The sequence below is a fragment of the Blennius ocellaris genome (assembly GCF_963422515.1).
Source record: "Blennius ocellaris genome assembly, chromosome: 20".
Classification (NCBI taxonomy): domain Eukaryota; kingdom Metazoa; phylum Chordata; class Actinopteri; order Blenniiformes; family Blenniidae; genus Blennius; species Blennius ocellaris.
In genome coordinates this window covers 23,712,415-23,725,626 of record NC_137669.1, presented here as the reverse complement: position 1 = coordinate 23,725,626, position 13,212 = coordinate 23,712,415, and the positions used below count along the sequence as shown (strand labels likewise).

Genomic DNA, 13,212 nt, shown 5'->3' with positions numbered 1-13,212 from the left:
ACTCACTATGACAGGGTGACTCACTATGACAGGTTGATTCACTATGACAGGGTGACTCACTATGACAGGGTGATTCACTATAGCAGGGTGACTCACTATGACAGGGTGATTCACTATGACAGGGTGACTCACTATGACAGGGTGACTCACTATGACAGGGTGATTCACTATAGCAGGGTGACTCACTATGACAGGGTGATTCACTATGACAGGGTGACTCACTATGACAGGGTGACTCACTATGACAGGTTGATTCACTATGACAGGGTGACTCACTGTGACAGGGTGATTCACTATGACAGGGTGATTCACTATGACAGGGTGACTCACTATGACAGGGTGATTCACTATAGCAGGGTGACTCACTATGACAGGGTGATTCACTATGACAGGGTGACTCACTATGACAGGGTGACTCACTATGACAGGTTGATTCACTATGACAGGGTGACTCACTGTGACAGGGTGATTCACTATGACAGGGTGACTCACTATAGCAGGGTGACTCACTATGACAGGGTGATTCACTATGACAGGGTGACTCACTATGACAGGGTGACTCACTATGACAGGGTGACTCACTATGACAGGTTGATTCACTATGACAGGGTGACTCACTTTAACAGGGTGATTCACTATGACAGGGTGACTCACTATGACAGGGTGACTCACTATGACAGGGTGATTCACTATGACAGGGTGGCTCACTATGACAGGGTGATTCACTATGACAGGGTGACTCACTATGACAGGGTGACTCACTTTAACAGGGTGATTCACTATGACAGGGTGACTCACTATGACAGGGTGACTCACTATGACAGGTTGATTCACTATGACAGGGTGACTCACTTTAACAGGGTGATTCACTATGACAGGGTGACTCACTATGACAGGGTGACTCACTATGACAGGGTGATTCACTATGACAGGGTGGCTCACTATGACAGGGTGATTCACTATGACAGGGTGACTCACTATGACAGGGTGACTCACTTTAACAGGGTGACTCACTATGACAGGGTGACTCACTATGACAGGGTGATTCACTATGACAGGGTGGCTCACTATGACAGGGTGATTCACTATGACAGGGTGACTCACTATGACAGGGTGACTCACTTTAACAGGGTGATTCACTATGACAGGGTGGCTCACTATGACAGGGTGACTCACTATGACAGGGTGACTCACTATGACAGGGTGATTCACTATGACAGGGTGATTCACTATAGCAGGGTGACTCACTATGACAGGGTGATTCACTATGACAGGGTGACTCACTATGACAGGGTGATTCACTATAGCAGGGTGACTCACTATGACAGGGTGATTCACTATGACAGGGTGACTCACTATGACAGGGTGACTCACTATGACAGGTTGATTCACTATGACAGGGTGACTCACTGTGACAGGGTGATTCACTATGACAGGGTGATTCACTATGACAGGGTGATTCACTATGACAGGGTGACTCACTATGACAGGGTGATTCACTATAGCAGGGTGACTCACTATGACAGGGTGACTCACTATGACAGGTTGATTCACTATGACAGGGTGACTCACTGTGACAGGGTGATTCACTATGACAGGGTGACTCACTATGACAGGGTGATTCACTATAGCAGGGTGACTCACTATGACAGGGTGATTCACTATGACAGGGTGACTCACTATGACAGGGTGACTCACTATGACAGGTTGATTCACTATGACAGGGTGACTCACTTTAACAGGGTGATTCACTATGACAGGGTGACTCACTATGACAGGGTGACTCACTATGACAGGGTGATTCACTATGACAGGGTGGCTCACTATGACAGGGTGATTCACTATGACAGGGTGACTCACTATGACAGGGTGACTCACTTTAACAGGGTGATTCACTATGACAGGGTGACTCACTATGACAGGGTGACTCACTATGACAGGTTGATTCACTATGACAGGGTGACTCACTTTAACAGGGTGATTCACTATGACAGGGTGACTCACTATGACAGGGTGACTCACTATGACGGTGATTCACTATGACAGGGTGGCTCACTATGACAGGGTGATTCACTATGACAGGGTGACTCACTATGACAGGGTGACTCACTTTAACAGGGTGACTCACTATGACAGGGTGACTCACTATGACAGGGTGATTCACTATGGCAGGGTGGCTCACTATGACAGGGTGATTCACTATGACAGGGTGGCTCACTATGACAGGGTGATTCACTATGACAGGGTGACTCACTATGACAGGGTGACTCACTTTAACAGGGTGACTCACTATGACAGGGTGACTCACTATGACAGGGTGATTCACTATGACAGGGTGGCTCACTATGACAGGGTGATTCACTATGACAGGGTGACTCACTATGACAGGGTGACTCACTTTAACAGGGTGATTCACTATGACAGGGTGGCTCACTATGACAGGGTGACTCACTGTGACAGGTTGATTCACTATGACAGGGTGACTCACTGTGACAGGGTGATTCACTATGACAGGGTGACTCACTATGACAGGGTGACTCACTATGACAGGGTGATTCACTATGACAGGGTGGCTCACTATGACAGGGTGATTCACTATGACAGGGTGACTCACTATGACAGGGTGACTCACTATGACAGGGTGATTCACTATGACAGGGTGGCTCACTATGACAGGGTGATTCACTATGACAGGGTGACTCACTATGACAGGGTGACTCACTTTAACAGGGTGATTCACTATGACAGGGTGACTCACTATGACAGGGTGACTCACTATGACAGGTTGATTCACTATGACAGGGTGACTCACTTTAACAGGGTGATTCACTATGACAGGGTGACTCACTATGACAGGGTGACTCACTATGACAGGTTGATTCACTATGACAGGGTGACTCACTGTGACAGGGTGATTCACTGTGACAGGGTGATTCACTATGACAGGGTGATTCACTATGACAGGGTGACTCACTATGACAGGGTGATTCACTATAGCAGGGTGACTCACTATGACAGGGTGATTCACTATGACAGGGTGACTCACTATGACAGGGTGACTCACTATGACAGGTTGATTCACTATGACAGGGTGACTCACTATGACAGGGTGACTCACTGTGACAGGGTGATTCACTATGACAGGGTGACTCACTATGACAGGGTGATTCACTATAGCAGGGTGACTCACTATGACAGGGTGATTCACTATGACAGGGTGACTCACTATGACAGGGTGACTCACTATGACAGGGTGACTCACTATGACAGGTTGATTCACTATGACAGGGTGATTCACTGTGACAGGGTGATTCACTATGACAGGGTGACTCACTGTGACAGGGTGACTCACTATGACAGGGTGACTCACTATGACAGGTTGATTCACTGTGACAGGGTGATTCACTATGACAGGGTGACTCACTATGACAGGGTGATTCACTATGACAGGGTGATTCACTATAGCAGGGTGACTCACTATGACAGGGTGATTCACTATGACAGGGTGACTCACTATGACAGGGTGACTCACTATGACAGGGTGATTCACTATAGCAGGGTGACTCACTATGACAGGGTGATTCACTATGACAGGGTGACTCACTATGACAGGGTGACTCACTATGACAGGTTGATTCACTATGACAGGGTGACTCACTGTGACAGGGTGATTCACTATGACAGGGTGATTCACTATGACAGGGTGACTCACTATGACAGGGTGATTCACTATAGCAGGGTGACTCACTATGACAGGGTGATTCACTATGACAGGGTGACTCACTATGACAGGGTGACTCACTATGACAGGTTGATTCACTATGACAGGGTGACTCACTGTGACAGGGTGATTCACTGTGACAGGGTGATTCACTATGACAGGGTGACTCACTGTGACAGGGTGACTCACTATGACAGGGTGACTCACTATGACAGGTTGATTCACTGTGACAGGGTGATTCACTATGACAGGGTGACTCACTATGACAGGGTGATTCACTATGACAGGGTGATTCACTATAGCAGGGTGACTCACTATGACAGGGTGATTCACTATGACAGGGTGACTCACTATGACAGGGTGACTCACTATGACAGGGTGATTCACTATAGCAGGGTGACTCACTATGACAGGGTGATTCACTATGACAGGGTGACTCACTATGACAGGGTGACTCACTATGACAGGTTGATTCACTATGACAGGGTGACTCACTGTGACAGGGTGATTCACTATGACAGGGTGATTCACTATGACAGGGTGACTCACTATGACAGGGTGATTCACTATAGCAGGGTGACTCACTATGACAGGGTGATTCACTATGACAGGGTGACTCACTATGACAGGGTGACTCACTATGACAGGTTGATTCACTATGACAGGGTGACTCACTGTGACAGGGTGATTCACTATGACAGGGTGACTCACTATGACAGGGTGATTCACTATAGCAGGGTGACTCACTATGACAGGGTGATTCACTATGACAGGGTGACTCACTATGACAGGGTGACTCACTATGACAGGTTGATTCACTATGACAGGGTGACTCACTTTAACAGGGTGATTCACTATGACAGGGTGACTCACTATGACAGGGTGACTCACTATGACAGGGTGATTCACTATGACAGGGTGGCTCACTATGACAGGGTGATTCACTATGACAGGGTGACTCACTATGACAGGGTGACTCACTTTAACAGGGTGATTCACTATGACAGGGTGACTCACTATGACAGGGTGACTCACTATGACAGGTTGATTCACTATGACAGGGTGACTCACTTTAACAGGGTGATTCACTATGACAGGGTGACTCACTATGACAGGGTGACTCACTATGACAGGGTGACTCACTATGACAGGGTGATTCACTATGACAGGGTGGCTCACTATGACAGGGTGATTCACTATGACAGGGTGACTCACTATGACAGGGTGACTCACTTTAACAGGGTGACTCACTATGACAGGGTGACTCACTATGACAGGGTGATTCACTATGACAGGGTGGCTCACTATGACAGGGTGATTCACTATGACAGGGTGACTCACTATGACAGGGTGACTCACTTTAACAGGGTGATTCACTATGACAGGGTGGCTCACTATGACAGGGTGACTCACTATGACAGGGTGACTCACTATGACAGGGTGATTCACTATGACAGGGTGATTCACTATAGCAGGGTGACTCACTATGACAGGGTGATTCACTATGACAGGGTGACTCACTATGACAGGGTGATTCACTATAGCAGGGTGACTCACTATGACAGGGTGATTCACTATGACAGGGTGACTCACTATGACAGGGTGACTCACTATGACAGGTTGATTCACTATGACAGGGTGACTCACTGTGACAGGGTGATTCACTATGACAGGGTGATTCACTATGACAGGGTGATTCACTATGACAGGGTGACTCACTATGACAGGGTGATTCACTATAGCAGGGTGACTCACTATGACAGGGTGATTCACTATGACAGGGTGACTCACTATGACAGGGTGACTCACTATGACAGGTTGATTCACTATGACAGGGTGACTCACTGTGACAGGGTGATTCACTATGACAGGGTGACTCACTATGACAGGGTGATTCACTATAGCAGGGTGACTCACTATGACAGGGTGATTCACTATGACAGGGTGACTCACTATGACAGGGTGACTCACTATGACAGGTTGATTCACTATGACAGGGTGACTCACTTTAACAGGGTGATTCACTATGACAGGGTGACTCACTATGACAGGGTGACTCACTATGACAGGGTGATTCACTATGACAGGGTGGCTCACTATGACAGGGTGATTCACTATGACAGGGTGACTCACTATGACAGGGTGACTCACTTTAACAGGGTGATTCACTATGACAGGGTGACTCACTATGACAGGGTGACTCACTATGACAGGTTGATTCACTATGACAGGGTGACTCACTTTAACAGGGTGATTCACTATGACAGGGTGACTCACTATGACAGGGTGACTCACTATGACGGTGATTCACTATGACAGGGTGGCTCACTATGACAGGGTGATTCACTATGACAGGGTGACTCACTATGACAGGGTGACTCACTTTAACAGGGTGACTCACTATGACAGGGTGACTCACTATGACAGGGTGATTCACTATGGCAGGGTGGCTCACTATGACAGGGTGATTCACTATGACAGGGTGGCTCACTATGACAGGGTGATTCACTATGACAGGGTGACTCACTATGACAGGGTGACTCACTTTAACAGGGTGACTCACTATGACAGGGTGACTCACTATGACAGGGTGATTCACTATGACAGGGTGGCTCACTATGACAGGGTGATTCACTATGACAGGGTGACTCACTATGACAGGGTGACTCACTTTAACAGGGTGATTCACTATGACAGGGTGGCTCACTATGACAGGGTGACTCACTATGACAGGGTGACTCACTATGACAGGGTGATTCACTATGACAGGGTGATTCACTATGACAGGGTGACTCACTATAGCTTCTCACTGTCTCCTCTAATAGAGGGTGTTCAGGAAAAGTCAAGTCAAGTAAAAAAGAATTAAATTAAATTAAATTAGTTTGGAGCACTGAATCTGTGTGTGTGTGTGTGTGTGTGTGTGTGTGTGTGTGTGTGTGTGTGTGTGTGTGTGTGTGTGTGTGTGTGTGTGTGTGTGTGTGTGTGTGTGTGTGTGTGTGTGTGTGTGTAGGGGTGGTGTATGGCTACAAAGGCCTCCTCCTGCTCCTCGGGATCTTTCTGGCCTACGAGACCAAGTCCGTCTCCACGGAGAAGATCAACGACCACCGAGCCGTCGGCATGGCGATCTACAACGTGGCGGTGAGTGGAGGGTGGGGGGGAACCGGGGGGGGGGGGGGGGGGGGGGCTGGTGGTTCTGGTCCTGGGGGTTCTGGTCCTGGTGGTTCTGCTGGGACCCGGCAGGGGGACCAGGTTCAGTCTCCAGGTCTCAACAGAAACAAGAAATGAAGGAGTTTTGATGTGAAAATCATATTTTCAGGATTAAATGACGTCACTGAAGTTTATTGTGGAAGATTCAAACTGTTTCTGCACAAAATAAAAAAATTGTCTGTTTGTCTGAATTTATTAGATTTTGGATTAAAGTTGAGTTATGGTTAGGTAGGTTAGGGTTAGGGTTAGGTAGGTTAGGGTTAGGGTTAGGGTTAGGTAGGTTAGGTAGGTTAGGGTTAGGGTTAGGTAGGTTAGGGTATGGTAGGTTAGGGTTAGGGTTAGGTAGATTACGTAGGTTAGGGTTAGGGTTAGGTAGGTTACGTAGGTTAGGGTTAGGGTTAGGTAGGTTAGGGTTAGGGTTAGGTAGGTTAGGGTTAGGGTTAGGTAGGTTACGTAGGTTAGGGTTAGGGTTAGGTAGATTACGTAGGTTAGGGTTAGGGTTAGGTAGGTTACGTAGGTTAGGGTTAGGGTTAGGTAGGTTAGGGTTAGGGTTAGGTAGGTTAGGGTTAGGGTTAGGTAGGTTACGTAGGTTAGGGTTAGGGTTAGGTAGATTACGTAGGTTAGGGTTAGGGTTAGGTAGGTTACGTAGGTTAGGGTTAGGGTTAGGTAGGTTAGGGTTAGGGTTAGGTAGGTTAGGGTTAGGGTTAGGGTTAGGTAGGTTAGGGTTAGGCTTAGGGTTAGGTAGGTTAGGGATAGGTAGTTTAGGGATAGGGTTAGGTAGGTTAGGGGTAGGGTTAGGTAGGTTAGGGTTAGGTAGGTTAGGGGTAGGGTTAGGTAGGTTAGGGTTAGGGTTAGGTAGGTTAGGGTTAGGGTTTGGGTTAGGTAGGTTAGGGTTAGGTGGGTTAGGTGGGTTAGGGTTAGGGTTAGGTAGGTTAGGGTTAGGTAGGTTAGGGTTAGGTAGGTTAGGGTTTGGGTTAGGTAGGTTAGGGTTAGGTAGGGTTGGGTAAGGTTAGGTAGGTTTGGGTTTGGGTTAGGTAGGTTAGGGTTAGGTGGGTTAGGGTTAGGTAGGTTAGGGTTAGGGTTAGGTAGGTTAGGGTTTGGGTTAGGTAGGTTAGGGTTAGGTAGGGTTGGGTAAGGTTAGGTAGGTTTGGGTTAGGTAGGCTAGGGTTAGGTGGGTTAGGGTTAGGTAGGTTTGGGTTAGGGTTAGGTAGGTTAGCGGACATTAAAATAAAAGCATTGGTAACAGACAGCTTGTCCCCATTGGTCAGCTTGTCCCCATTGGACAGCTTGTCCCCATTGGTCAGCTTGTCCCCATTGGTCAGCTTGTCTCCATTGGTCAGCTTGTCTCCATTGGTCAGCTTGTCCCCATTGGTCAGCTTGTCTCCATTGGTCAGCTTGTCCCCATTGGTCAGCTTGTCTCCATTGGTCAGCTTGTCCCCATTGGTCCCTCACAGGACAGACGACAGAGTGTTTGCTGGCAGAAGGACCATCGTGTTCATCGCCGCTGCTTCCCTCCGCAGGACCACGTCTTTCTGTTTGACCTCCGTTGTTTCATGCTCTGGTGACCAATCCCCCCACCCCACCACCACATACCCCCCCCCCCCCACCCCCACCCCCCCACCCCCCCATTGCCCAGCGTCACCTTCAGCTCTGAGGCTAAGGCAGCATGACTGTGTGTCCTCTATGAGGACACCCTGCTGTTCTGGGAATTCTCTGCTTGTCCAGTGATGGAATTCACCCCCATGGTCGGGGGTGGGGGGTGGGGGGGCTGGGGGGGGGGGGGGGGGGGGGTTAGAGCCACATCCATTGTTTCCTTTGATCTTCCTCAGGGACTGAGGGACTGATCAGCCATTTCTATTCTCTGGAGCAGTGCTGCCCCCTGCTGTTCACTTCTGGAATCTCAGTTTCACAGTTTCCTCTTTGAGAATCATGCAACCCAAGATGCAGCTGGTATTGTGTGTGTGTGTGTGTGTGTGTGTGTGTGTGTGTGTGTGTGTGTGTGTGTGTGTGTGTGTGTGTGTGTGTGTGTGTGTGTGTGTGTGTGTGTGTGTCAGCCTGGATGAGATTGGTGCAGCTTCCTCATGATCTGACTGCCAGCTGATCAATAAGTATTGATTTCTGGCCTCACCTTCTCTCTCTCTCTCTCTCTCTCTCTCTCTCTCTCTCTCTCTCGTGTTTATCTTCACCATCTTCTTCCAAAGGTTGAATTAAACGTTGAAAAATGAAATTCAAAGAAAGTAAAGAACTTGAGAGAGAGAAGTGACGTAGATTCGCCACTAGAGGGCGACATTCTGCAGCGCAGGTCTTGTTGGTGACGTCACTCAGTTCTAAACAGACCAACTGTAAATCTCCTCGGATATGTTGTTCCAGATGTTGTTCCAGATGTTCACAGCTGAAACACATTGAAGGTAAAAATCTTCCTCACTTCCGGGGAACTAAAGTTTAACTAATCGTTTCACTGGTAAACGTTAAAAATGCGACTTTTATGAAATGAAGAAGTGCATGTTTGGAAATGAACTTTAATGGACACTTGAAGAAGATTCAGTGACGTCATTGAATGTATATCAGGTTCCAACATAGTTTGACAGACCAGTTGTCCAAAGACCTTTGGAAGGACGGGGGACGCCTCAGCGGTCACCATGTTGTGGGGAACTCCTGTTGACGGATTCGTTCCTTCGGGGTTCGGGTTACTGACGAACCTGCAGTTTCACAAACATCCAAGATTTCAGTCATTTGTGTGAATTCAACATGTGACTCTGGAAGTGCTTCTCATCTGCAACCGACCAAGACAAACACAAAACTCTCTTACAGTCGAAATGAAACCACAACAGGAAGTTGGGTATTTGGAGGAAAATGGTGGATTTTGGTGAATTTTTGTCCAAAATTACAAAATTTTCTCAAGCAAACTTTTCCTCGGGTGGAAACTTGAGTTTACTTCAACTTGGACTTTTAAAAAGAGTTGAAGAGAGAAAGAAGAAGATAGAAAAAGGGTTTGAAGAGCAAAAGTTATCAAAAATCTTTGCAAAAGTTTGAGGCCGTGGCCTCAGAGTTTGTTTTGCTTTGAAACAGGAAGTGAAGCGTCCGTCTACAAACTGGACATGTGACACATTCTGACGTGCAGGACTGAGACACGTCCTGTTCAGTGGCGCCTTTACTTTCATTTACTGTTGAATTTACTTTAATTTACTTTCATTTACTTTCATTTACTTTCATTTACTGTTGAATTTACTTTAATTTACTTTAATTTACTTTAATTTACTTTCATTTACTGTTGAATTTACTTTAATTTACTTTAATTTACTTTAATTTACTTTAATTTACTTTAATTTACTGTTGAATTTACATTAATTTACTTTAATTTACATTAATTTACTGTTGAATTTACGTTAGTTTACTTTAATTTACTGTTGAATTTACTTTAATTTACTTTAATTTACTTTAATTTACGTTAATTTACGTTAATTTACGTTAATTTACAGTTGTAGTCATGAAGGGACGTTGCAGCTCTAATAAGACGAGTCTCTGTCAGTCTTCAGTGAAGGACGTTTGTTGGACGGGTTAGAGGGGTTCAGGTCTGGGGCTCAGGTCTGGGGTTCAGGTCTGGGGCTCAGGTCTGGGGTTCAGGTCTGGGGTTCAGGTCTGGGGCTCAGGTCTGGGGTTCAGGTCTAGAGCTCAGGTCTGGGGCTCAGGTCTGGGGTTCAGGTCTGGGGCTCAGGTCTGGGGCTCAGGTCTGGGGTTCAGGTCTGGGGCTCAGGTCTGGGGTTCAGGTCTGGGGTTCAGGTCTGGGGCTCAGGTCTGGGGCTCAGGTCTGGGGCTCAGGTCTGGGGCTCAGGTCTGGGGTTCAGGTCTAGAGCTCAGGTCTAGAGCTCAGGTCTAGGGCTCAGGTCTGGGGCTCAGGTCTGGGGTTCAGGTCTGGGGCTCAGGTCTCAGGTCCTGGGCCGGCTCGTCCTCATGGTTGTGGTCTGTGGTTGTCCTCAGGTCTTGTGTATGATCACGGCCCCGGTCACCATGATCCTGTCCTCCCAGCAGGACGCCTCCTTCGCCTTCGCCTCCTTGGCCATCGTCTTCTCAGTCTACATCACCCTGGTGGTCCTGTTTGTCCCCAAGGTGAGACTGAAGCCCCTCCGTCCCCCCTGCAGCACCTCCCCCCGTCCACACTGTCCCCTCCTGTCCCCCCTGTCCCCCCTGTCCCCCCTGTCCTGTAGATGCGGCGTCTGATCACGCGGGGCGAGTGGCAGTCGGACGCCCAGGAGACGATGAAGACGGGATCGTCCACCAACAACAACGATGAGGAAAAGTCCCGGCAGCTGGAGAGAGAGAACCAGGAGCTGCAGAAGATCATCCAGGAGGTCAGGCTGGACTGGGTCCTTGTCTCCTTGTCTCCTTGTCTCCTTGTCTCCTTGTCTCCTTGTCTCTGCTCTGCGTCCCCTTGTCTCTGCACTGCGTCTCCTTGTCTCTGCTCTGCATCTCCTTGTCTCTGCACTGCGTCTCCTTGTCTCTGCACCTCGTCTCCTTGTCTCCTTGTCTCTGCTCTGTCTCCTTGTCTCCTTGTCTCTGCACTGCGTCTCCTTGTCTCTGCTCTGCATCTCCTTGTCTCTGCACTGCGTCTCCTTGTCTCCTTGTCTCTGCACTGCGTCTCCTTGTCTCTGCACTGCATCTCCTTGTCTCTGCACTGCATCTCCTTGTCTCTGCACTGCATCTCCTTGTCTCTGCACCTCGTCTCCTTGTCTCCTTGTCTCTGCTCTGCGTCTCTTTGTCTCCTTGTCTCTGCACTGCGCCTCCTTGTCTCTGCACCTCGTCTCCTTGTCTCTGCACTGCGTCTCCTTGTCTCTGCACCTCGTCTCCTTGTCTCTGCTCTGCGCCTCTTTGTCTCCTTGTCTCTGCACTGCATCTCCTTGTCTCTGCACCTCGTCTCCTTGTCTCTGCTCTGCGTCTCCTTGTCTCCTTGTCTCTGCACTGCATCTCCTTGTCTCTGCACTGCGTCTCCTTGTCTCTGCACTGCATCTCCTTGTCTCTGCACTGCGTCTCCTTGTCTCTGCTCTGCATCTCCTTGTCTCTGCACCTCGTCTCCTTGTCTCCTTGTCTCTGCTCTGCGTCTCTTTGTCTCCTTGTCTCTGCACTGCGCCTCCTTGTCTCTGCACCTCGTCTCCTTGTCTCTGCACTGCGTCTCCTTGTCTCTGCACTGCATCTCCTTGTCTCTGCACCTCGTCTCCTTGTCTCTGCTCTGCGTCTCTTTGTCTCCTTGTCTCTGCACTGCATCTCCTTGTCTCCTTGTCTCCTTGTCTCCTTGTCTCCTTGTCTCTGGAAAAAGACGTCAACAAAACACAAATTCATGTCTCTGAATTGAACTTTCATATAAAATGAGTATAAACGACTCTCATGCTGGATTGTGAGCGTGGACATGTCCTGTGAGACGCTGCTCCTTGTAGGACAGGTTCTGGGTCAGGGTCTGAGGGGGGTGAGGGTCTGAGGGGGGTCAGGGCCCCGGTGTGTCCCCTGGTTCTAAGCAGGTTCTATGGTTGTCCCCCAGAAGGAGGAGCGAGTGTCTGAGCTGAGGAACCAGCTGTGTGAGCGCCAGGCGCTGCGCTCCAGGAGGCGGGCCTCCACCCTCACCGGCCCGCCGGCCCCGCCCCTCGCCCTGGGCCACCCCCGGGCCCTGGCCCCGCCCCCGGGGTACCCCGCACACGCCTCCGAACCCCACCTGGGCCCCGCCCCCTTCTCCAACTCGTCCGGCCTCTACCAGCCGGACGCCAAGATCAGCCGCAACAACAACTGCCACGCCAGCCGCCTGCAGATGCTCTACAAGTGAGGCGGCGCCGGGAATTGAACCGCAGCACCTGCAGGGGGGGGGGGGGGGGGCGTCAGCAGAGACTGAGCCTGAGGAGGGCTGGAGACCATCATCATCACCGTCATCATCATCATCATCATCATCACCATCATCATCATCATCATCACCATCATCATCATCACCATCATCATCACCATCATCATCATCATCATCATCATCATCATCATCATCATCACCATCATCATCATCACCATCATCACCATCATCACCATCATCATCACCATCATCATCATCACCATCTTCATCATCATCACCATCATCACCATCATCATCACCATCATCATCATCACCATCATCACCATCATCATCATCATCATCATCATCATCATCATCACCATCATCATCATCATCATCATCATCACCATCTTCATCCCCGCCAGGTGGTCTTAATGTTCTGGCTGATCCACACGACTTCGTTTAAAGTGAGAAATAAAAC

At 48.9% G+C, this 13,212-nt stretch overlaps 1 protein-coding gene across 1 annotated transcript in view; it reads left to right on the top strand.

The window, feature by feature from the left end:
• gabbr1b (gamma-aminobutyric acid (GABA) B receptor, 1b) overlaps positions 1 to 12,737 on the top strand; it is a gene marked incomplete at both ends in the record, with an annotated part of 34,188 nt that extends 21,451 nt beyond the window's left edge. The window contains 4 exon segments of the mRNA XM_080515905.1: positions 6,732 to 6,859; positions 10,907 to 11,035; positions 11,134 to 11,277; positions 12,459 to 12,737. Of these exon segments, the coding sequence (XP_080372031.1) occupies positions 6,732 to 6,859; positions 10,907 to 11,035; positions 11,134 to 11,277; positions 12,459 to 12,737 (680 nt within the window).
• Between the last annotated feature and the right edge of the window lie 475 nt (positions 12,738 to 13,212).